The 24,570-nt window shown below is 37.7% G+C and overlaps 1 protein-coding gene across 1 annotated transcript in view; it reads left to right on the top strand.

Annotated features, from left to right (window-relative positions):
- cerkl (ceramide kinase-like) overlaps positions 1-24,570 on the top strand; it is an 86,770-nt gene that overhangs the window by 26,013 nt on the left and 36,187 nt on the right. The window contains exons 3-4 of the mRNA XM_067445107.1: positions 13,852-13,983; positions 18,506-18,569. Of these exons, the coding sequence (XP_067301208.1) occupies positions 13,852-13,983; positions 18,506-18,569 (196 nt within the window). The remainder of the gene's footprint in view (positions 1-13,851; positions 13,984-18,505; positions 18,570-24,570) is intronic.

Here is a 24,570-nt window from a genome sequence, read left to right as displayed (position 1 = left end):
TTAAAGTTTTTTCTTTTTTGTAGTGAATGTTTAAGGTTGCTCATAAACTTTTATCTGCTTACTATCGTGCAACGTCAGAAGATTTTTGAAAAAGATTCACCTTTCTGGGGTCCAACAGAACAGCGTGGGACAGTACCTAAATCTATCTTATGTCTTTGCTTTCTTCTGCACTAGAAGCTCCTGTCACCAAGACAAATTCCTTTATAAACTTGGCAATGAAGCTCATTCTGATTCTGATGCTAAAGGTTTGTATTTAAGATTCTTTAAGGGGTAAATAAGGTACAAAGATGTCCCATTATGGGTGCTGCTCAAGTGACAAGTAACTTTGTTGTAAATTTTTCTCTGAGAGAGTCAAAAGCAAATCAAATCTTGTGGTGCCTAAGTATTCCCACCCCTAAACGGCACCGTGAGAGGTATCTGCTGCTCTGTTGGGACATCTCAGGATGGACAGATGCTCCTGTGGACTCTGCTGTAGGTACGACTGCAGTATCACTTTCACCAAGTGCTGCTTGTGGATTTTTTCTGAGTATTCCCAACGGATCTTCCCCATTTCTCTGTCTGTCACACCCGCCCCCGGATAGACGTGTACGCAGACATAATGGAGGCACCTAACACATGGTGCTGTTTTTTCCCCTCTCTGGCTAATATTAGGAAAGGTGTTATTGTCCACCGAGAACTACAATGTCTCTAATTGAACAATATGCATGTGCGTCCCACATTTTAACATGAAATAATTAATAGGATGCATTACACACTTAATTTTAGTCTCTGAGCCTCTACGCGTTTTTTCTCATTATATGGCGCCTGTGTGAATTAATTGCTTCAATGAAAGCAAGTGTATTGATTTGAAGCCCAAACCTCCACCGCAGTTCCCCACCTCGTCTAGCGGTTGGAGCAGCTCCTGCCTGGTGATGCCCCTGCTGGAGGGGACAAATCTGGAGAGGGCTGGGTCTCCCCCACTGCTAATGCGCGCTAATGCCAGTCCCTGACACCATGCCAGATGCTCCGCTCTTGGCAGAGGATCTAAGGAAATGTCGAAGCACTCGTCCCCCGTATGGAGATCTCACGGCCGGTAGGAAAGTGGCACAGGACAGTGACGCTCTTTTTCTCTCACCCGTTCCATCTCCTGTATGGCCCCCAGATCGCTTACCTCCCCTCGGGCCTGCCGGATCCAGCTCCTCTCCGATTCTGACCTTTCCCACTGCAAGGCCCCAATCTAGGCTTATCTGTTGGAGGGCTCACTCCCCTCGCCAGCCAGCCAGGGATTTCAGGGCAAAAATAAGACATCTGTTCTTGAGGATTAGCAAATATTCTGTGCACCCCAGAAAGCCCGTTTGGGTATTGTGGGCTCAGCGAGTGGAACAGTCTATGGGTTACTTAAGTGCAGTTTGATGGCTGTGTTATGTATGTTGTGACTCTCTTGACGTCTATTTGCCTATTTATTTGTATTTTTTTAAATCCCTTACCCGAAACCAAAATGTATCCAATGTAACTCCTCCTAGATCTTTCTGATCTCATTCTGTCTCAGGTTGCTATACATTTTCAATTAAAAAAAAACATTTCTAAACTTCTTTTTTCAAACGGATTTGTCAAGGTAATATTCAGAATTAACATAGATGAACTATACATGCTTTTCTAGTTAAAATCACAGTTAAGTCTTTATTTCAATTTATTTGAATTATATCTGTTATATGAATTATATGATTTATAAGCATTTTGAAAAGTGGGGACATGGCCAATGTCCTCATAAGTCACCCTCTCCTTGTAATACCAATGGCATATCCATGTCATTATACACTTTTTTGTCCTCATATGTCACAAAAGCACGCACGCACGCACGCACGCACACAGAGTATATATACACATGTAAGTGTGTGTTTGTGTGTTAATTTGTCTTAATGACTGTAAAATACTGTACTATAAAATACTGACTACTGTAATATAGCATTACATACAGTAGTACGCCCAGTGTCCACCAAACCATTTTTTCATGCCGCTAGCTGGCATATTCAAATGTTTTCAATGGGAGTGCTGCATTTTTAGAACGCCTTGAGCGTAACGAGGCGCTGAGCGAGTATTTCACGCTCAGCGCTGAACGTTCGGCCGTCATTTTTCACCCAGCAGTCCAATCGCAGTGGAGGAGGGGCGGGACAAATAAACACTGACTAACCGCCACATTCTGCTTGTACGTCAACAGATGAAATCAAGCCGCATTATAACGGAACAAAATAATTTAAAACAAGAGCCAGAGCAAATACCTTACACTTTTATAAAGAAACAATACAGAAACAAACTATCTGTGAAATGAGATACTAATATCACTTCCACGGACATTCCGTATCATAACAAGCAAAGAGTCTCAACTGAAAAAACTGCCAAAACGCTCTTAATCGCTCCTTTTAAGCAATGTGCCTAGCGTTTTCAGCTGCTAAAAACTTTTTAGTGAGTATTGTCTGATTCTGTCTACAAACGTTTGAATCATTGAGGCCACGGTTGCTCTCCCGACATTCAGCTGCACCTTTCAACCCGCCTCTACCATAAGGTCATGTTTGAGAACATGGTCTACCATCATGTCTACCTCTTCCATTGTTTTACCTCCACAACAAATGCTTGACAATAAATATGCTTGACAGTAATGACAACTATTTGGAATTTAATGACTTATGCAAGGAACTAACACCTAGATATTTTGAGGGGTGTTCAATAGGGAACCATTATAAAATATTTTGATCAACATGACATAATCAATTGCCTGAATGTACTAAAGTATTTGCACTTCAAAATAATTAGAAATTGCTTTTTTTAAGATGCACAAGTTGAGAATTTCAATAGTGATCTGAGAAATTCACCAACACGACTAAGAAAAACTGCAAAACTGAATGGGAATTCTGCATCCTTAATTCAAATTGATTTAGAATTTAAAAGGCATCCTCATTCTGAATAGCGCATAACCATGAGAACAGAATGACTTTGCAATCACACAATATCGCTGCACTGTAACATGAAGCACTGAAGCTTTGCAATCATGACTGGACTGCATGGTCAGTCCTCTCATTAGCGCGGTGGGCGAGTGTTTACGGGCAGTCCCGGGGCTTTGTTTGTCTCTGAAATCAATGTGTAACCTGACCCCGCTCTCAGGTAATTTACCCCTGATTATGGGAAAAGTGCTCCCCTGTGCCGAATCATCTTCTCCACAGGGAGACCCTCAGCCACACCATTCAGATGCTCCTCACCTTTCCCATCAGCACCCTCTGTGCCCTGAGATGGGGGCTGGACAGAGACAGATGTAGCCACTGTGTTGTGTGACATTAGCCGGTCTTGATAGCCCTCAGGGGTAAAACAGCCTTAAGCCTCTGAGTCACAGGGCGGCTGCATTGCTGTAGTACGTGCTGACCTCATGGAATGTCCGCAGGTGGCAGGGACATGTGTACGAAATGGGGACGTCACTTCAAAGCTATTGAGAGTGCAAACAGAACCAACTTGTTCACATGAAGGGTTTGTGGTTGAATGTCACACTTATTTCAGCCAGGTCATATTAAAAAACAAAGACTAAAAAATGAATGTGTATATGATACTAAAACTTAGTTTCATATATTGCATTTTGAATACAAGTACTATGTCTTATTGGCTATTTTTTGCACAACTGCATATACACATTTATACAATATAGTGTGTATATGTATGTATATGTATGTGTGTGTATATATATATATATATATATATATATATATATATATATATATATATATATGTTATAAAATGTTTACTTTTTTTTTAAATATGATGCATGTTCTAAACAGGTTTTGTGAAATTCACCCATTTACGCAAAATATATGAATAAATGGCTTCCAGCTTTACTACAAAAGTGATTAACGAAAACATAATATTTAGATGAGTCGTCTGGTATCCCCAATAGGTAATAATTAACGTGTGAACACCGGTTCTCTGAAGTCTGCTAATCACAGTGGCCTTTTGCGGGAACACAAACAGGGCTGGCTCATGGAGGTGAAACCTGAGTGTGGCCCCTTCATCTGGATTGTCTTTCAGTGAGCTCCTGGGAGCCACCGTGCATCGCTCACACAAACATGGGATTATGTGCCATAGTAACACGGTATCGCGCATGCAGGCAGCAGGCAACGTCCCCACTCTCCCCTCTGTGGTGTTTAGATTTATCCTGAACACCAGCTCAGATATGATCATTTAAACAACAGAAACATAGTTTCCCATTTCAGTGTAATGATTTAACGTGATATGAGGACTCTGTTCCAAAAGTCTTGAAGTCTACTGCCTATATACATACTAAGACAGGATCCTAACTGGAAAAGAGCCTCATCATGAGTAACTGATTTGGAATTAAAAATGTTTGGCATTATTGTGTTGCTATGGGAAACCTTGAACTTTGTTTTGTCAGGAAACTTTTTACTGACCCTGTTGCAGTGCATTCTGGGATTGTCTTCGCAAAAGTACAAATTTTGCGTCATAGAAAGCAGTATAGTTATGCTACCTACCTTTTAGCATAGTTATTGCCTCGAAACTATATATAGCACACATGGTTTTGGAACAGAACTAGCTATTTTGGGAAAGCCAGAGACCAAAATGAGATACTCTTGCATCTTTATGAAGCAGTGACGCAAATGTGCACACCAAATCTGATGCAATAGATGAGCGTGGCCTCACAGCGCTGTTTTCATGTGTCGTGCGGTGGGCCTGAAGCCCCCTCGGTGAGGATGAGTGTTGCTGAGCCTCCTGAGCCCCATTCACAGCTATAACAGCAGTGGTGATGCCGCCCCCCTGCACCTGCTCCCCGCGTGTACCCCAGCGTCCCGGCACTGCGGCCCCCAAGAGCCACATAGTGGGAGATTGGATCAGCATCCCCACGCTGAGCGAGACTCGCAATCTTCTTTCAAGATCCCAAATCCCCCCAGCCTCCCCACCTCACATCCTGCATCTACTTGCGTGCACGTTTTGTGTCTATTTGAACTGTGACCTTGGGCACCCCCTGGAACTCTTGCGCTGTGATGTCAGCAGGGGGTACGGCAGAGGGCAAGCCGAGGGTAGCGGCTCGTTAGCAGGTCGAGGGTCGAGAGCTTCAGGGGCCGGATTAGAGTAATGAGGGAGATAGCAGAGGAAGGAGAGAGAGAGTGTTGAGCTTCACCTCAGCTTCCATCGATCTCAGGCACTCCAGGAAGGCTAGAAGAAAAAGCAGCTCCCTAATTTCTGCTAATTATGATCAACTGTTATACTCAATACTAGGTACTCCCTGCAAAGAAGGAAGTATTAAGACAGCCAGATAGAGTGATGGGGAGGAGAGACAACACTCAAGACTGCAAATAAAATGTAATGTAAAATATTAATTTGCAAATTATATTTTTATTGAGATCAATATAAATTTACAGGTTATGATTAATAATTGCATGCCTTTTTACCTGCATGTTCTGAAGAAACCAATCACATCTTTTGTTGTGTTGATGATGAAGTGTAATAAAATGAGATGATGCGCAACAAAGTTGCGGTAGAAAAGATATAACTGAGTTTGAGCGCAAAAACTCGCACGGGGACAGTGAGGATCAGCTTTCTATTGAAGCTCGTTTCTGCCACAGAATTAAAAAAAATGTATAAGATAATTACAACTTTTTATATCACAATTGTAAGTTCACATCTCGCAATTCAGATTGTTTTTTCTTTTAGAATTGCGAGATACAAACTCGCAATTCTGAGTTATAAAGTCAGAATTGTGATTTGTAAGGTCAGAATTGTTATAAACTTGCGTCTCCCGCAATTGCAAGTTTGTAACTCATAATTCTGACTTTATATCATGCAATTCTGACTTTTCCAAGAAATTTTGATATAAACTCCCAATTGCGAATTATAAGGTCAGCATTTTGATATAAACTCCCAATTGCGAGTTATAAGGTCAGAATTGCGAGATATATAGCCAGAATTGTAGGATATACAAATTAAGATATACTGTCAGATATGTGAGATATAAAGCCAGAATTTGGAGATATAAAGAATTGCGTGATATAAGGTCAGATTTGTGAGATATAATGTCATAATTGCTATCTAAAGTTAGGATTGGGAGATATAATCATTTCTCGTGAGATGTAAGAATTGCGTGATACAAGGTCAGATTTGCGATATATAAGAATTGCTTGATATAAAGCCAGAATTGTGAGATATACAGCCAGAATTGCGAGATATAAAGCCAGAATTGCGAGATATAAAGCCAGAATTGCGAGATATAAAGTCAGAATTGCGAGATATTAAGTCAGAATTGCAATATATAAAGTCAGAATTGCTTGATATAAAGCCAGAATTGCTTGATATAAAGCCAGAATTGCTTGATATAAAGCCAGAATTGCTTGATATAAAGCCAGAATTGCATGATATAAAGTCTAAATTGCGAGATATAAAGTCAGAATTGCGAGATATAAAGTCAGATTTGTGAGATATAATGTCATAATTGCTATCTAAAGTTAGGATTGGGAGATATAATCATTTCTCGTGAGATGTAAGAATTGCGTGATACAAGGTCAGATTTGCGATATATAAGAATTGCTTGATATAAAGCCAGAATTGCTTGATATAAAGCCAGAATTGCTTGATATAAAGCCGAAATTGCGAGATATAAAGCCAGAATTGCGAGATATAAAGCCAGAATTGTGAAATATACAGCCAGAATTGCGAGATATAAAGCCAGAATTGCGAGATATAAAGCCAGAATTGCTTGATATAAAGCCAGAATTGCTTGATATAAAGCCGAAATTGCGAGATATAAAGCCAGAATTGCGAGATATAAAGCCAGAATTGTGAGATATACAGCCAGAATTGCGAGATATAAAGCCAGAATTGCGAGATATAAAGCCAGAATTGCTTGATATAAAGCCAGAATTGCTTGATATAAAGCCGAAATTGCGAGATATAAAGCCAGAATTGCGAGATATAAAGCCAGAATTGTGAGATATACAGCCAGAATTGCGAGATATAAAGCCAGAATTGCGAGATATAAAGCCAGAATTGCGAGATATAAAGCCAGAATTGTGAGATATACAGCCAGAATTGCGAGATATAAAGCCAGAATTGCGAGATATAAAGCCAGAATTGTGAGATATAAAGCCAGAATTGCGAGATATAAAGCCAGAATTGCGAGATATAAAGTCAGAATTGCGAGATATAAAGTCAGAATTGCGAGATATAAAGTCAGAATTGCAATATATAAAGTCAGAATTGTGAGATATAAAGCCAGAATTGCTTGATATAAAGCCAGTATTGCTTGATATAAAGCCAGAATTGCTTGATATAAAGCCAGAATTGCGAGATATAAAGCCAGAATTGCGAGATATAAAGCCAGAATTGCGAGATATAAAGCCAGAATTGCGAGATATAAAGCCAGAATTGCGAGATATAAAGCCAGAATTGCGAGATATAAAGCCAGAATTGCTTGATATAAAGCCAGAATTGCATGATATAAAGCCAGAATTGCGAGATATAAAGCCAGAATTGCTTGATATAAAGCCAGAATTGCTTGATATAAAGCCAGAATTGCATGATATAAAGTCTAAATTGCGAGATATAAAGTCAGAATTGCGAGATATAAAGTCAGAATTGCGAGATATAAAGTCAGAATTGCGAGATATAAAGTCAGAATTGCGAGATATAAAGTCAGAATTGCTTGATATAAAGCCAGAATTGCTTGATATAAAGCCAGAATTGCAAGATATAAAGCCAGAATTGCATGATATAAAGTCTAAATTGCGAGATATAAAGTCAGAATTGCGAGATATAAAGTCAGATTTGTGAGATATAATGTCATAATTGCTATCTAAAGTTAGGATTGGGAGATATAATCATTTCTCGTGAGATGTAAGAATTGCGTGATACAAGGTCAGATTTGCGATATATAAGAATTGCTTGATATAAAGCCAGAATTGCTTGATATAAAGCCGAAATTGCGAGATATAAAGCCAGAATTGCGAGATATAAAGCCAGAATTGTGAAATATACAGCCAGAATTGCGAGATATAAAGCCAGAATTTTGAGATATAAAGCCAGAATTGCGAGATATAAAGCCAGAATTGCTTGATATAAAGCCGAAATTGCGAGATATAAAGCCAGAATTGCGAGATATAAAGCCAGAATTGTGAGATATACAGCCAGAATTGCGAGATATAAAGCCAGAATTGCGAGATATAAAGCCAGAATTGCTTGATATAAAGCCAGAATTGCTTGATATAAAGCCGAAATTGCGAGATATAAAGCCAGAATTGCGAGATATAAAGCCAGAATTGTGAGATATACAGCCAGAATTGCGAGATATAAAGCCAGGATTTTGAGATATAAAGCCAGAATTGCGAGATATAAAGCCAGAATTGCTTGATATAAAGCCGAAATTGCGAGATATAAAGCCAGAATTGCGAGATATAAAGCCAGAATTGCGAGATATACAGCCAGAATTGCGAGATATAAAGCCAGAATTGCGAGATATAAAGCCAGAATTGCGAGATATAAAGCCAGAATTGCGAGATATAAAGTCAGAATTGCGAGATATAAAGTCAGAATTGCGAGATATAAAGTCAGAATTGCAATATATAAAGTCAGAATTGTGAGATATAAAGCCAGAATTGCTTGATATAAAGCCAGTATTGCTTGATATAAAGCCAGAATTGCTTGATATAAAGCCAGAATTGCGAGATATAAAGCCAGAATTGCGAGATATAAAGCCAGAATTGCGAGATATAAAGCCAGAATTGCGAGATATAAAGCCAGAATTGCGAGATATAAAGCCAGAATTGCTTGATATAAAGCCAGAATTGCATGATATAAAGCCAGAATTGCTTGATATAAAGCCAGAATTGCTTGATATAAAGCCAGAATTGCATGATATAAAGTCAGAATTGCGAGATATAAAGTCAGAATTGCGAGATATAAAGTCAGAATTGCGAGATATAAAGTCAGAATTGCTTGATATAAAGCCAGAATTGCTTGATATAAAGCCAGAATTGCAAGATATAAAGCCAGAATTGTGAGATATAAAGCCAGAATTGCTTGATATAAAGCCAGAATTGCATGATATAAAGTCTAAATTGCGAGATATAAAGTCAGAATTGCGAGATATAAAGTCAGAATTGCGAGATATAAAGTCAGAATTGCGAGATATAAAGTCAGAATTGCGAGATATAAAGTCAGAATTGCTTGATATAAAGCCAGAATTGCTTGATATAAAGCCAGAATTGCAAGATATAAAGCCAGAATTGTGAGATATAAAGCCAGAATTGCTTGATATAAAGCCAGAATTGCATGATATAAAGCCAGAATTGCTTGATATAAAGCCAGAATTGCATGATATAAAGTCTAAATTGCGAGATATAAAGTCAGAATTGCGAGATTTAAAGTCAGAATTGCGAGATATAAAGCCAGAATTGCTTGATATAAAGCCAGAATTGCATGATATAAAGCCAGATTTGCGAGATATAAAGCCAGAATTGCTTGATATAAAGCCAGAATTGCATGATATAAAGTCTAAATTGCGAGATATAAAGTCAGAATTGCGAGATATAAAGTCAGATTTGTGAGATATAATTTCATAATTGCTATCTAAAGTTAGGATTGGGAGATATAATCATTTCTCCTGAGATGTAAGAATTGCGTGATACAAGGTCAGATTTGCGATATATAAGAATTGCTTGATATAAAGCCAGAATTGCTTGATATAAAGCCAGAATTGCTTGATATAAAGCCGAAATTGCGAGATATAAAGCCAGAATTGCTTGATATAAAGCCAGAATTGTGAGATATAAAGCCAGAATTGCGAGATATACAGCCAGAATTGCGAGATATAAAGCCAGAATTGCGAGATATAAAGCCAGAATTGCGAGATATAAACCAGAATTGCGAGATATAAAGTCAGAATTGCGAGATATAAAGTCAGAATTGCAATATATAAAGTCAGAATTGTGAGATATAAAGTCAGAATTGTGAGATATAAAGCCAGAATTGCTTGATATAAAGCCAGTATTGCTTGATATAAAGCCAGAATTGAGTGATATAAAGCCAGAATTGCTTGATATAAAGCCAGAATTGCGAGATATAAAGCCAGAATTGCGAGATATAAAGCCAGAATTGCGAGATATAAAGCCAGAATTGCGAGATATAAAGCCAGAATTGCTTGATATAAAGCCAGAATTGCTTGATATAAAGCCAGAATTGCTTGATATAAAGCCAGAATTGCTTGATATAAAGCCAGAATTGCTTGATATAAAGCCAGAATTGCATGATATAAAGCCAGAATTGCGAGATATAAAGCCAGAATTGCTTGATATAAAGCCAGAATTGCTTGATATAAAGCCAGAATTGCTTGATATAAAGCCAGAATTGCATGATATAAAGTCTAAATTGCGAGATTTAAAGTCAGAATTGCGAGATATAAAGTCAGAATTGCGAGATATAAAGTCAGAATTGCGAGATATAAAGTCAGAATTGCGAGATATAAAGTCAGAATTGCGAGATATAAAGTCAGAATTGCTTGATATAAAGCCAGAATTGCTTGATATAAAGCCAGAATTGCAAGATATAAAGCCAGAATTGTGAGATATAAAGCCGAAATTGCGAGATATAAAGCCGAAATTGCGAGATATAAAGCCGGAATTGCGAGATATAAAGCCAGAATTGCGAGATATAAAGCCAGAATTGCGAGATATAAAGCCGACATTGCGAGATATAAAGCCAGAATTGCGAGATATAAAGCCAGAATTGCGAGATATAAAGCCAGAATTGTGAGATATAAAGCCAGAATTGTGAGATATAAAGCCAGAATTGTAAGATATAAAGCCAGAATTGCGAGATATAAAGCCAGAATTTTGAGATATAAAGCCAGAATTGTGAGATATAAAGCCAGAATTGCGAGAAATAAAGCCAGAATTGTGAGATATAAAGCCAGAATTGTGAGATATAAAGCCAGAATTGCAAGATATAATGCCAGAATTGTGAGATATAAAGCCAGAATTGCGAGATATATATACAGAATTGTAAGATATAAAGTCAGAATTGTGAGATATAAAGCCAGAATTGCGAGATATATATCCAGAATTGCGAGATATATATACAGAATTGTAAGATATAAAGTCAGAATTGTGAGATATAAAGCCAGAATTGCGAGATATAAAGCCAGAATTGCGAGATATATATCCAGAATTGCGAGATATATATACAGAATTGTGAGATATAAAGCCAGAATTGCGAGATATAAAGCCAGAATTGCGAGATATAAAGCCAGAATTGCGAGATATAAAGCCAGAATTGCGAGATATAAAGCCAGAATTGCTTGATATAAAGCCAGAATTGCAAGATATAAAGCCAGAATTGTAAGATATAAAGCCAGAATTGTGAGATATAAAGCCAGAATTGTGAGATATAAAGCCAGAATTGCGAGATATAAAGCCAGAATTGCGAGATATATATCCAGAATTGTAAGATATAAAGCCAGAATTGTGAGATATAAAGCCAGAATTGTGAGATATAAAGCCAGAATTGCGAGATATAAAGCCAGAATTGTGAGATATAAAGCCAGAATTGCGAGATATAAAGCCAGAATTGTGAGATATAAAGCCAGAATTGCGAGATATATATCCAGAATTGTGAGATATAAAGTCAGAATTGCGAGATATAAAGTCAGAATTGCGAGTTATAAAGCCAGAATTGCGAGATATAAAGCCAGAATTGCGAGATATATATCCAGAATTGTAAAAAAATAAAGCCAGAATTGCGAGATATAAAGCCAGAATTGCGAGATATAAAGCCAGAATTGCGAGATATATATCCAGAATTGTAAAAAAATAAAGCCAGAATTGCGAGATATAAAGCCAGAATTGCGAGATATAAAGCCAGAATTGCGAGATATATATCCAGAATTGTAAAAAAATAAAGCCAGAATTGCGAGATATAAAGCCAGAATTGCGAGATATAAAGCCAGAATTGTGAGATATAAAGCCAGAATTGTAAGATATAAAGCCAGAATTGCGAGATATAAAGCCAGAATTGCGAGATATAAAGCCAGAATTGCGAGATATAAAGCCAGAATTGTGAGAAATATATCCAGAATTGTAAGATATAAAGCCAGAATTGTGAGATATAAAGCCAGAATTGCGAGATATAAAGCCAGAATTGTGAGATATAAAGCCAGAATTGCGAGATATAAAGCCAGAATTGCGAGATATATATCCAGAATTGTAAGATATAAAGCCAGAATTGCGAGATATAAATCCAGAATTGTAAGATATAAAGCCAGAATTGTGAGATATAAAGCCAGAATTGTAAGATATAAAGCCAGAATTGTAAGATATAAAGCCAGAATTGTGAGATATAAAGCCAGAATTGTAAGATATAAAGCCAGAATTGCGAGATATATATCCAGAATTGTAAGATATAAAGCCAGAATTGTGAGATATAAAGCCAGAATTGCGAGATATATATCCAGAATTGTAAGATATAAAGCCAGAATTGCGAGATATATATCCAGAATTGTGAAATATAAAGTCAGAATTGCGAGATATATATCCAGAATTGTGAGATATAAAGCCAGAATTGCGAGATATATATCCAGAGTTGTGAGATATATATCCAGAATTGTGAGATATAAAGCCAGAATTGCGAGATATAAAGCCAGAATTGTGAGATATAAAGTCAGAATTGCAAGATAAAAAGTCAGAATTGTGAGCTATAAAGTTTTATATCTCATTGACTTTATATCACGCAGTTCTGGGGGAAAAAGTCAGAATTGTGAGTCGCAATTCCCTTTTATTTTATTTTTTATTTTTTTTATTCTGTGGCGGAAACAAGACCCCATAGCTTTCTGTGTCATAAATGGGTCAAAATGAAAAATAATGTGTGCAAGACAATATAAGTTTATAGGATGCATAGGCGGAGGCCAAACTATAGTGATGCTGACATTATTATGGTCTGTCAAACATTATGTTCAGATTATGTGTAAAGAACAATTCATTGTGACTTTATGTAGTTCTTAAGTTGGAAAAGCAATTCAGTTCCTACTTTAAGTGAATATTAGTTCCCAGGACATTCACAAGATGGATAAAAATGCTTATGCTGTGAAAGGAGGACAAACGTGACAGCACACGACGAAATTAAAACATGTTTATTCTTTTGTGGCACTTAAATATTTATATATATATATATATATATATATATATATATATATATATATATATAAAATGTTGGCCCTCATTTTTTCCCCTTATAGGAGCCAAAGTCTCCTCAGTCTGTTTTTTTTCTTCTTTTTTTCTGGAGCCCATATATGCTAGTTTGGGGTCAGTGTTTTGTTTTTATTGTTTTTTTTTTTTTTTTTAGAAGAGAATGGAAAGACATTCATGATCATATAAAAGTTTCTATGAACAGTGATACTCTAAAAAGTATCACTGTTTTCCCCCAAACTATAAAGCAACAGAACTGTTTTCAGCATTGATTATAATAAGACAATGTTTCTGGGCAACAAATCAGCATCAGAGAGCCTACATGGTGTATTTATTCAAGCTTTCTTCTCATTCTTGGCAGACATTCAGCCACTGTAAACAACAGACACTGATCTGACCTTTTCAATTTTTGAAGACTGAACTCACGCTGTGTGAGAGCCATTCTGCAGCAAGGGTGGCAGACAAAAGCTGAACTCACGACAAGAAATCATTATTATGAAGGACAGGGGCTTTGGCTCACATTAGCAGATGTGCACTTCTCTAAACTGGATGAGTTTCAAGCACTTAAATGAATGCCCATGGGATTCATGACACAAGGGGATTGATGAAACTTCCCGCTCTTTGTTTCTTTTGTTATTTTGCTCTGCAGGTTTCAAGAATCGTCCGAAATCTCTCAAAGTCTTTGTGAACCCCATCAGCCACAAGAAAGAGGCGTACCAGATTTACCTGGACAAAGTGGCCCCGCTCTTCAAGCTCGCTGACATACAAGCCGATGTCACCAGTAAGTCTCACACATCTGCATTGTACGGGATAACAAACGATTACATTGGTGGCTTTTCCTCTCAGGTTCAGCTTAAAGTCTTCACGTACAGGTGACTGCCGCCCCCTCAGGCCTCACTCGGGGTCGAAGTGCATTAGCGTCTGCCCTCAGGGTCTGTTCGCTCATAGGATTCATCCCTCAGTGCTCAACAATTCCCTATATGCTAACAAGCTGGCGCTTAACGCCATTAGGCATTGGCAATGGATCATAGGAAATCAATATTTTAGGGTGAGGAATGTCAAGGTCCCTATGTTAATGCATAATTTGAATACCCACTTAAAAGCAAAATTTGTCTTTTTTACCATTTTAACTGCCAACTCTCCTTGCATTAAACTAAAAAACAACAGTTAGAGAAAAAACAATTATTAGATGACTAATAATAGGCTATATATCAGAATATCCTATACTGACAACTCTAAAAATCCTTGAAACAAAATAGATTTACTTGAGAAGCTATAATGTGACACTATATGTGAGATATATAAAAAAAACATGTTCTTATAGATTCATAGTATCTTGAATTTAAAGATATTTGGTCTATATTTGGTAGGCCACGTAAAATAACAGGGTCAGCGCATGCTGAGGCGCACGGTGTGCAGAAGGAATGGGTTTCTATGGCCGAGCAGCTACATCCAAGCCTTACATCACTAAGTGGAATGCAAAGCATCGGATGGAGTGGTGTAAAGCACGCCACCACTAGACTCTAGTGCAGGATTGAGAAGGTTGCTTCTCTGTCTGGCAATCCGATGGACTAATCTGGGTTAGGCGGTTCAGATGAGAATGGTACTTGCCTGACTGCATTGAGCCAAGTGTAAAGTTTGGTGGAGGGGGGGGGGTTATGGTGTGGGGTTGTTTTTCAGGGGTTGGACTTGAAAATAATTTTTAATGCTTCATCATACCAAGACATTTTGGACAATTTCATGCTCACAAATTTAGTCGGGAATAGTCTTGAGATGACCCCTTCCTCTTCCAACATAAATGTGCACAAAGCAAGGCCCATAAAGACATGGATGAGCGAGTTTGGTGTGGCCTGCAGAGAGTCCTTACCTCAACCCAACAGAACACCTTTGGGATGAATTAGAGCGGAGACTGTGAGCCAGGCCTTCTCGTCCAACATCAGTGCCTGACCTCACAAATGTGCTTCTAGAAGAATGGTACAAATTTCATAAACATTCATAAACCTTGTGGAAAGTCTTCCCAGAAGAGTTAAAGCTTTTATAGCTGCAAAGGGCAGGCCAACTCCATATTAAACCTTACGGATTAACAATGGCATGTTATTAAAGGTCATGTACATGTAAAGGCAGGCATACCAAAACTTAATAACAAAAAAGTAAATACATTTTAGATATTTTAACAAGAAAATTAGACAAAACGTGTTTAGATTTAGATTTTCAGCAGTGTAGAATCTTAAGAGGGGCTCTTTCAACTTGGGCCAGAAAGCAACTGCCTAACCACATAGTATGAATGTGTGTAATGTAATTGGACATACCATATCCGCCATGTTGCCATTTTCATGTGACCCACTAGCACCAATTTCAAAGACATTGGTTAACAAAGTGAGATTAAATACATAAAGTATGTGCTATTTAACATTACATTTTTGCAGGTTTGTGTAATATTATGAGTTTGCATTTCAATGTTTATATTAATTTTGAGGAATACTGAATCTGTTTTTGAGCAAGTAGAACTACAATAACCATCATTTTTACAGCACACTTCTGCACCTGATGTCTCTCCACATGGGAACAGGAGAGGTGTTAGTCAGTAAATGGGTAAACAAAGTAACTTGCGTTACTTGTTTGAAAAATTAACTCAGATATTTTGATGACAAAATTACAAAAATAATGCATTATACTTTAGATACTTGAAAGAAAAATCTGATTATGTAACTTCTGTTATTTGTAATTTGTTCGCCACTGACCACCACTTCGTAAAATAGTTAGTTTTTTTTTTCTCTCATTAGAACGGGTTGTTAATTTTTCTTTTTTATATTTGAGCTGCTTTATTAGCAGAGCATTGTGAGCAACTCCAGAAACATTGAAAGATAATACACGCTCTTCATAACAAAGCTCTCATTTTCTTTTATTCCTAAATCTCTCAATATCTATTTGTCAGCAGTGTGTTTGTGTGCTTGAGGTTGTGTATGTGTGTGTGCTTATACTGGAAGTAGCAGCTGTACAACACTACTGTGGATGGTTCTAAATGCATCTCACACTCATAATGACAGGAGAAGTGTATCCTCCGTCAGTAACCTGACCCAGGGGGAGGGACTGCACCCATCTGTTCTAACACAGTGCAGGACTCCCCCTTCTCTTCCCCTTTACCCACCTCCTCCCACACACACACACACAGGACCCCGTACTATATGTACTATACAACCACGGACTACTACACACACACCCAAACACGCACCAGGCGCCCCCTGCTTTTGGGAAGGAGACTCCGCAATCTGTGCTCTAATGAATGCGGGTACCTGATTCCAGAAGCCATTTGAACAGTAATAGAATCCGTTTCCTGATGATTTGCTCCCGAGGGCAGAGGCTGAGAGCTCGAGGTGGAGCCATTAAACAACATTTTACCTAATAGAAATTAAATATCTCATTCTGCCTCTCGGAACGCAGAGCTTTGAGAATATATATGATTGAATTAGCTCTATAGACTGTGAGATGCACGGGCAGCATTTGTGAAATGCCATGCTCAAGACACCCAATTACAGTGTATAATTCACAGCTATTTACTGATAACCAACACTTATGTGGAAATGTCGGTTTTGGCATTTACACGGTCATTTAAGAGTCTAATTTAGCATTTTATGTGCTCAGACTGGTGCTCTATAGATTGATTATGTTTTTAAATCTAAGTTTGATTTGTAACTAATGATATTACATAACTCAGGCCAGGATTTTCAGTCAGTGAGATAAGAAAAAATATGCCAGAATTGTTTGACAAGGTCAGGGCCACATGATCCTTTAATTACACTTAGATTTGCAAGTGCTCCCCCTACAGTTCAGCACTAAGAATTGAACTCATGACATATATGGCTACTATTAATGTACTTCTATTTCTGGAGAATATATAAGTAAATAATATCAGTGGAAATCATTTTTACTTACAATATGAGAATTACATGTTCAATTACCAAAAACAAGAGCAGTTAATGATTGCTAATAATAATAATAATAATAATAATAATAATAATAATAATAATAATAATAATACATTTTATTTTTTTATTCAGCAGACACATTACATTTATAAAAAGTTTCCATTTTGTACAAAACAAAATCTATTTCAAATAAATGCTGTTCCTTTTAACTTTTTAATCAAAGAATCCAAAGAATAAATACAAAAATTCTGAAAAATATTGATAATAATAATAAATGTTTTTTTTTGAGCAGCAAATAAGCGTATTACAATTATTTCTGAACGATCATGTGACACTGAAGAGTAATGATGGGTTTTTTTTTTTTGCATCACTATAATATATTACATTTTAAAATATATTCAAATAGAAAACAGGTATTTTAAATTGTAATATTGTTTCACAATATTCATGTTTTTATTAAATAAATGCAGCCCTGAGCATAAGAGATTTCTTAAAAAATGAAAACTTACCAAACACATAAAAACACATTATAACATGTTTCAGAAAAAAAAAAAAAAAAAAAAAAAAAAAAAGTTTGTTAGTGTTATAATCACATGAATTTCTGCCCCCACAATTGTGTACATGTTTCATTGTCCATATGCATCTGTACTAGTTGAGCTGGTACCAGGGATAGCCAGGCATGTGATAATGAGCAGACACACTTGCATCTCTGTGTACATCATAAAACACATTCTTAAACAACAACAACAACAGAAAAAAAAACATCCATCTGCAAGTGTCACATCAGCCACGGTGAGCCCTTTGATGGGTGGTCACAGCTGGGACCCGCTCCGTGGCGGAGGTGCCCCAGAAAATGCTAAGTGGGGCACGGGCGTGCACAATGCCATCTGCGGCGTGCCACCCCTCTTCCCCCGCATTCAGTGGCCTTTTCTTGTACCACACAGGCCAGGGGTTTCTGCCACACTACGCCATACCCGAATCAACAAATATACTGGATCAAGCCTATATCTAAACTCTGCTGGCCACATCTAACCCTCTTTTTCCTGACCCATGACCCTTTGTTTACCTTGTTACCCAAATTACATCACAGTACTGTAATGTAAATAGCACACCAAACAGTGAATGCTGTGAAAAATCTTGTTTTGCGCAGCTTGGGCAAGAGAGGTTGCCTCTTTGTACCACAACTCATATCTTGATTAAAAATGCAAACAGCATGCAAGTATAAATTCTGCTTTACAGCCAGTACCATATGTTCGGCTTAAGCCATTTGCCAATGCCTGGAAAAGGGTACTAAAGGCAGTTTGGAGTGCTTTCCTTAAAAAAAAAAAAAAAAAAAAAAAAAAAAAAAAACACTCATTAACTCTTTCTTTTCCGCAGTCACTAAGCGCAAGGGCCACGCTCTGTCCATTCTGAAAGATTGCAGCTTGGAAGAATATGATGGGTATGTATACTTCATGGTTTGTACTTCTGTTGAGATCTTATTCAGTCTGTGAAGCATTTCGACAGTGGGTTAATACAACTTTCCAAATAAACTAAACTCCAAATTCATTAAATGTGCAGTAAGTGTTTTCTGAAAAATGCTTTTAAAAATAAATCTGTGATCTAGCACCAAAACACAATTGTAGCCAATTAGCAGTAAGAGGCGCATACACTCGTTAGGGGGGAGGTGCCTATGTTTCATAGCATATTTGTGAATATGGGGGCGGAGCAATCAAGATAGGGGTATGGGGCATGTTTGTTTTGGTGATTTCAAATATCAACTGTATCTCAGAAATCTCTCATTGCACCTTTAATTGCAAAATGGCAGTTTCTGGCATGTATACATAAGTTGAATTTTATAAAAAAATAGTATAAATATATATAATATCCCAAAAACACTAGAACGATGTTATATATTTTGTTGAGTTATGTACTTACATTATCCCAAATGTTTCCAAGAATGTTTAAATCCATAGAAGTAAGCACTTTTAAAATTAATTTGACCGTGACCGTGTGTCGCCTATATGATATCATACCCTCATTACCCTCAATTTCCAGTTTGATTTTTGTAGAAACCATGGAAACACCAGAGACGTATTAATGTTTTATTCGACAAGGGAACAACTGTTTGGAGACATCTACTGACAGAAAACAAATCATTGTCATTATTGTAATACAGCACTGTTTACCGTTAAAATGAATTGCATGCAATTTAGTAACACAAGCCATCCAGCATTTATTAATATAATATTCTAGTATCGATCTAGCAGCGTGCAACAAGTGTCTCACACCAGAGCAGGAAAACTTATTGTAAATGTTGTAATTCCACAGAGTAATGTTATGACATATTTTTTTAACACATTCAAATAGACTAAAATGATAAAACAGTGCCGTTGACCCCGCATTCGCTTGACCGGATCAAGCTGAAATGGCGATTGTGGCATAATAAAAGTTCTGCTGCTGTCGAGCTGTGTGACGTGCTCGTCTCTTATTATAGCAATTCCTCCACCGACCTCGTTCAGTTCATACAACACTCGATCCTGCTCTACTTCATACTACAGTAATTTTACAATAATCTCATCCATGAACATGATTTCTGCCCGTATCCCATACCCATCATTGTCCACCAGCTATGAGGTGAATACCACAACTCCTTAGATTCTGTGCTCAATCTCAACATCATCAAGCTACACCAATGTTTTGAATAGGCCACCTCTAGTGGTGAAAAACTACATATTGTGCCTTTAATAAAAACTATAATATAGTACAAATGATACTAATATACCACTGGACTGTCTGAACAAATGCTAAACGTGCTTTAGCAGTTGTCATCAACCTCATATCTTGTGAAGCCAGTGACTTTTAGTCTTTGTGTGGAAAAGAAAAAGAGTCATTTGTAGTAAAACGTCCATGCTGCTCTTTTATACACAATAAAAGTGAATGGTGACCATGGCGGTTAAGCAAGATTTTCGATGAATAATGTATTTATAATATTTTTTGTATGGAAGAGAGCAGTCCTGACATTCTCCCAAGAAAGCAAAGAAGAAAAAAAGTCATTGAACTACAAAAGATGACAACAATCATTTGAAGGCTGAACTATCTCTTTAAAAGGAGGTTTATGATGCGAGCGAAGATGGCATGGATTCAAAGCCAGATGACAGAGTTATCCTGGCTCTCCCTCGCATCCCCATGCTTCTTTTGAGGTGACATTTAGCCTTAATAAATAAAGTAGTGTTTGGGACAGAGGGAGGAGAGATAGAGAGTGAGAGAGAGAACAGCAGAGGTGGACTTTTACAAAATGAGTGATAATACTTTGATTGGAGCGGCGCGCCGTGGGGCCCAGTGCGGAGCTCTCCGGTAGAGCAGGTCTCTCCGGTGCGGCTCGGCAGGTGGCTCCTTAATTACCTGTTCTGGAAGCAGTGATGAAGTACCGCCATCCAGCCGACCGCGGGTGCGGGGCATCGCTCACACCACATCGTACGGTCTCTCTCCACGTGCTCCAGTACTTCTCACAATTAGCTCCTCTTAAATATCTCCGGCCCCGGCTTAACGCTCATCCGTTACTGCCGCCCTACTGTTCCGCTGCATCCTCTGGGCTCGGTGGGAGGGGACGTGCTGGGTCTGGCACAGTGGTCTTTGATTAAAAACACAGCGTGCAGGTTCACGGCGGTGACAAAAGGACAAGGGCAAGCACCGAGCGAAGAACACATTCATGTTGAATAGTGATTAATCTGTGGTGTATGAAGGTGGTAAGAGGGCTTGGTAGCCGGGCCCTTGTGAATCTAGAAATTAAGAGATCAGACACTGTAAGAGGTCGGAGTAGAACTTAAAATCTTTTAAAGGGTGATGAATTGAGAAATCAACTTTCCCTTGAGCTTTTGATATATAAAAGGTCATGGTAATATAAGAATATCCTGTAAGTTTCAGAGCTGAAAACTTCCTTGTTAATCAAAGAAAAGCTTTTATAGACACCAGGCCCAGAAAACGATCAACCTCAGAATGTGCCGCATCTTGACGTCATCGTGTGGCGAAACACGCCTCTACAGAATAATAAGCACGTATAATTCAGTAGCCCCGCCCACCGACTCATGGAGCTGTTCCGATCGCGGTAGCCAGCAGCAATAAACATGCCGAAGAAGATAGCAAGATATTGTGCTATTCCTGCTTGTGGAAGAATACAGTTGCTGCATAAGCTTCATTTGGATCCTAATATTAGGAATGTGTGATATTTCATATATTTTTAAATGAAGTATATGAAGTATATCCCCCCCTCATGTGGGGAAGACATGTATGTGTGTTCTCTTCATTTAACTGCGGAATCAGTTGTAAACAAGTCTCAGGTCGAGCTGGATTTGCAGACACAATGCTGTGGCTTCTATATTGGATCCAACAGGAATGGTGCAACACACTTATGTGAGTAAAACCTCTGTTTTATATGTAATAGTAATGTGTTTTCCAGACGGGCTACCGAAACGTATGCCAGTCAGCAAGCCGGTGAATCTCAAATAGTGAAATAATATTCATTTCTAGATGCGTGTGTTTGCTTGTGGTTCCATTTATATCCTCTGATCAGGCGAGCCAAGTAATACAAAAATAATATTCCAATTAATTATGGTTGGATGATAAATAAATCATTGTGTTTGTTTGATAAAGACGTTTACGAGTCCTGTGATCGAAAGAATCATTCCGCTTGCCACTTTCAAAACAATCCCTCCCTCATGTGAACTGAAATGACAAGGGAGCTGAAGCTCATTAAATATGCAGAGCTTATCCACACAAAGACTAAAAGCTATCGGCTTCACAAGATATGAGGTTGATGACAACTTTTGCTGATCTTATAATTCAGCACATTTAGCATTTGTTCAGACAGTCCAGTGGTATATTAGTATCATTGGTACTATATTATAGTTTTTATTAAAGGCACAATATGTATGTAGGCATTTACTTCCAAGTCTCCAGTGCGGCACGTCCATCAAAACCGAGCGTTCAGAAGAGAGCACCAAAACCAGTGTAGAAAATAGCCTATTACTTATTAGGCATGATGTTTTTCAATGTAAAAAACACAAACGTCATTAGTTGACCTCAGATAACAGTATCATTTTTTTTAAACCAGTTCATGACATCTTTAACATAAAATTACAGGGATCAGGATCACTCGATCTGATAGGACGATTTCAAAGTGTGAAGGTCTACTGTGAGGCCAAGGGCTGGGCAATATTACAATATATTCACTGATGATATGAGTGCAGGACCACTTTACATTATTTATGTGCGAGAGCCATGAAGAAACATGGAGCAATGTGAAAATACAAAGTGGGAATCACACTCATGATACTTTGATGTCATCGGTCTGCAAAGTCAAACACATTTAAGGGCATGTTCACACTTGGCAGGTTTGGTTGAATTAAAACAAACTCGGTTCATTTGAATGAGTGTGAACGATGGCATCTGAACCCTGGTTCAAGATGCTGAAAAGATGGGTCTCGGTCCGCTTTCAAACACACTCTGGTGCGGTTCGACTGAAATATGAACACAAAAAAACAAAAACAGGACATGATGTCACAAGATGCGTCCCTAAAAATGGCACAATTCTCAAGAACACCCGTTTTTTCTCATCCTATCTGTGAATTTGCCCATCACAGATCGTTACAGGCATCAGAACAGTGTCTCCTTGCAGTAGATCTCCATTTGTGTGTGACGGAAGGATTCCTGCCTTTGTTTTGACACCTTTACACATTTTATAAGCGCTTCACGAGTTGTCAGCTTCATCATATGTACGCACATACAGCAAGCGCATTTAGCCCTTGGCAGGTTTCATCACAAAATATGCCATAAAAGCCATTGTTTTATCTTTAGGTAGGGAGTAAAAAAAATATTACAGTGCAAACTTTAAACGAACCAGGACTAAATGTATGATTTTCTTTTTTGGTCTGGACCAAAAGAACTGGACTACAGGTGTGAAAACACCCAGATTCTGCAGTGGTCAGGTGCTACAAGTCGTAGCTCTCAGAAAATGATGAGTTGTAATTACAATTTCTACAAACACGTGAAGGCTTTTTTCCCATTTCAGAATCGTTGCGGTAATTACGGCATGAAAGCACCTTATCAAACAGTTTTACCACATGGATATTTAAAGCATTTTTCAATTTCCCACTACAGTATTACTACAATTTTGGGGTTGTTAAAAAAAAGATTTACTCATAGAACAATGTGCAAGAGTGATGACAACCTAATATTATTAAAAGCACTATAAAACTCTGTAATACTTCTAAAAAGGCATTTTAAGTTTAAGTGTGCAATTGACATGCCTCTATTATCACAAAAATGAATTCATAAATAAAATAAATAAATGAGACATCACTTTTAAATGTGTAGCATTACTGCTTAAGTTGCTCCTCAACACTGCGATGAAAGACCCTGTGGCATCATGCATCATATGTTTGCACTTAAGGTAATACATAGATGTCATTATATATAATAGATTTTTCTAGCTCCTGTACAGCGCAGCAGTGAGACTCAAGACTTAACGCTGAGGATAATATCTGTGTGGAATCTCAGCATCAGTCATGGTCTGTCTGTGCATTCCAATTTTCATAAAGCTGATTCTTTATCGAGGATTATAGAAAAGATGCTCTGATGATTTTGTTGAAATTTAATTTTCTGTCTGCATGACAAATCACTGAGGATATCTAAGCTACTTAACCCGGCGGGTGAAAAAGACACACAAAAAAAAAGACAAAAAAAAAAAAGATCACTTTCTGTTTTACTAAACAGGATAATCTTCAAGCAGGGAATTTGTGTCAGTACTATTGTTACAGCCTCATGGGATACGATTTAAATCGCACAATAGATTCATGGAAAGTGGTCTTCACAGAGATAATTTTGACCCCAAATTTAAATGGTCATTTTTCTCCAAACCATAAGTGAACTATGACTTTTGTCCTGTAGAACACAAAAAAGTTGTATGAACCAAAACATGTAAATAAAAAATAAAAAAACTGTATAAATTTAAATATATTTATAGTATTCACACACACTTGGTAATAATAATGCTACTAATGCTGATTTTATATTAAATAGCTGACAACTTGTCAAGAACAACCCATAGGGTGTTCATAAGAAAATGTTAAAACACACCATCTTTAACACCTCAGCGAAAGCAGAAGAAGAAAGACTTGCATTCAAAATTCTCTTTCTTCTTTTTTTCCTGTTGAGGAAACGTGTTAAAGCGCTCTAAACTCAGTCCTCTGTCCTCATTCCTCTGAACTCGATTAATTAACTTCTGCAGAATTAATTCCGCAAAGGTAATACTAATCACACATTTTTTTCATTAATAGATCATAACTCATTAATTACTTCGGGAACTGATGCTTCCTCAGGTTTAAATGGAACGGTGCTATTTCAGTTACGTCTCACGTGAAGTCACGCGCTGTGCCACACACAATAGACGTTAAAGTGATGGC

Source organism: Pseudorasbora parva, chromosome 5 (assembly GCF_024679245.1).
Source record: "Pseudorasbora parva isolate DD20220531a chromosome 5, ASM2467924v1, whole genome shotgun sequence".
Classification (NCBI taxonomy): domain Eukaryota; kingdom Metazoa; phylum Chordata; class Actinopteri; order Cypriniformes; family Gobionidae; genus Pseudorasbora; species Pseudorasbora parva.
The sequence above is the reverse complement of the archived record's forward strand: the minus strand, read 5'-3'. Positions and strand labels throughout refer to the sequence as shown.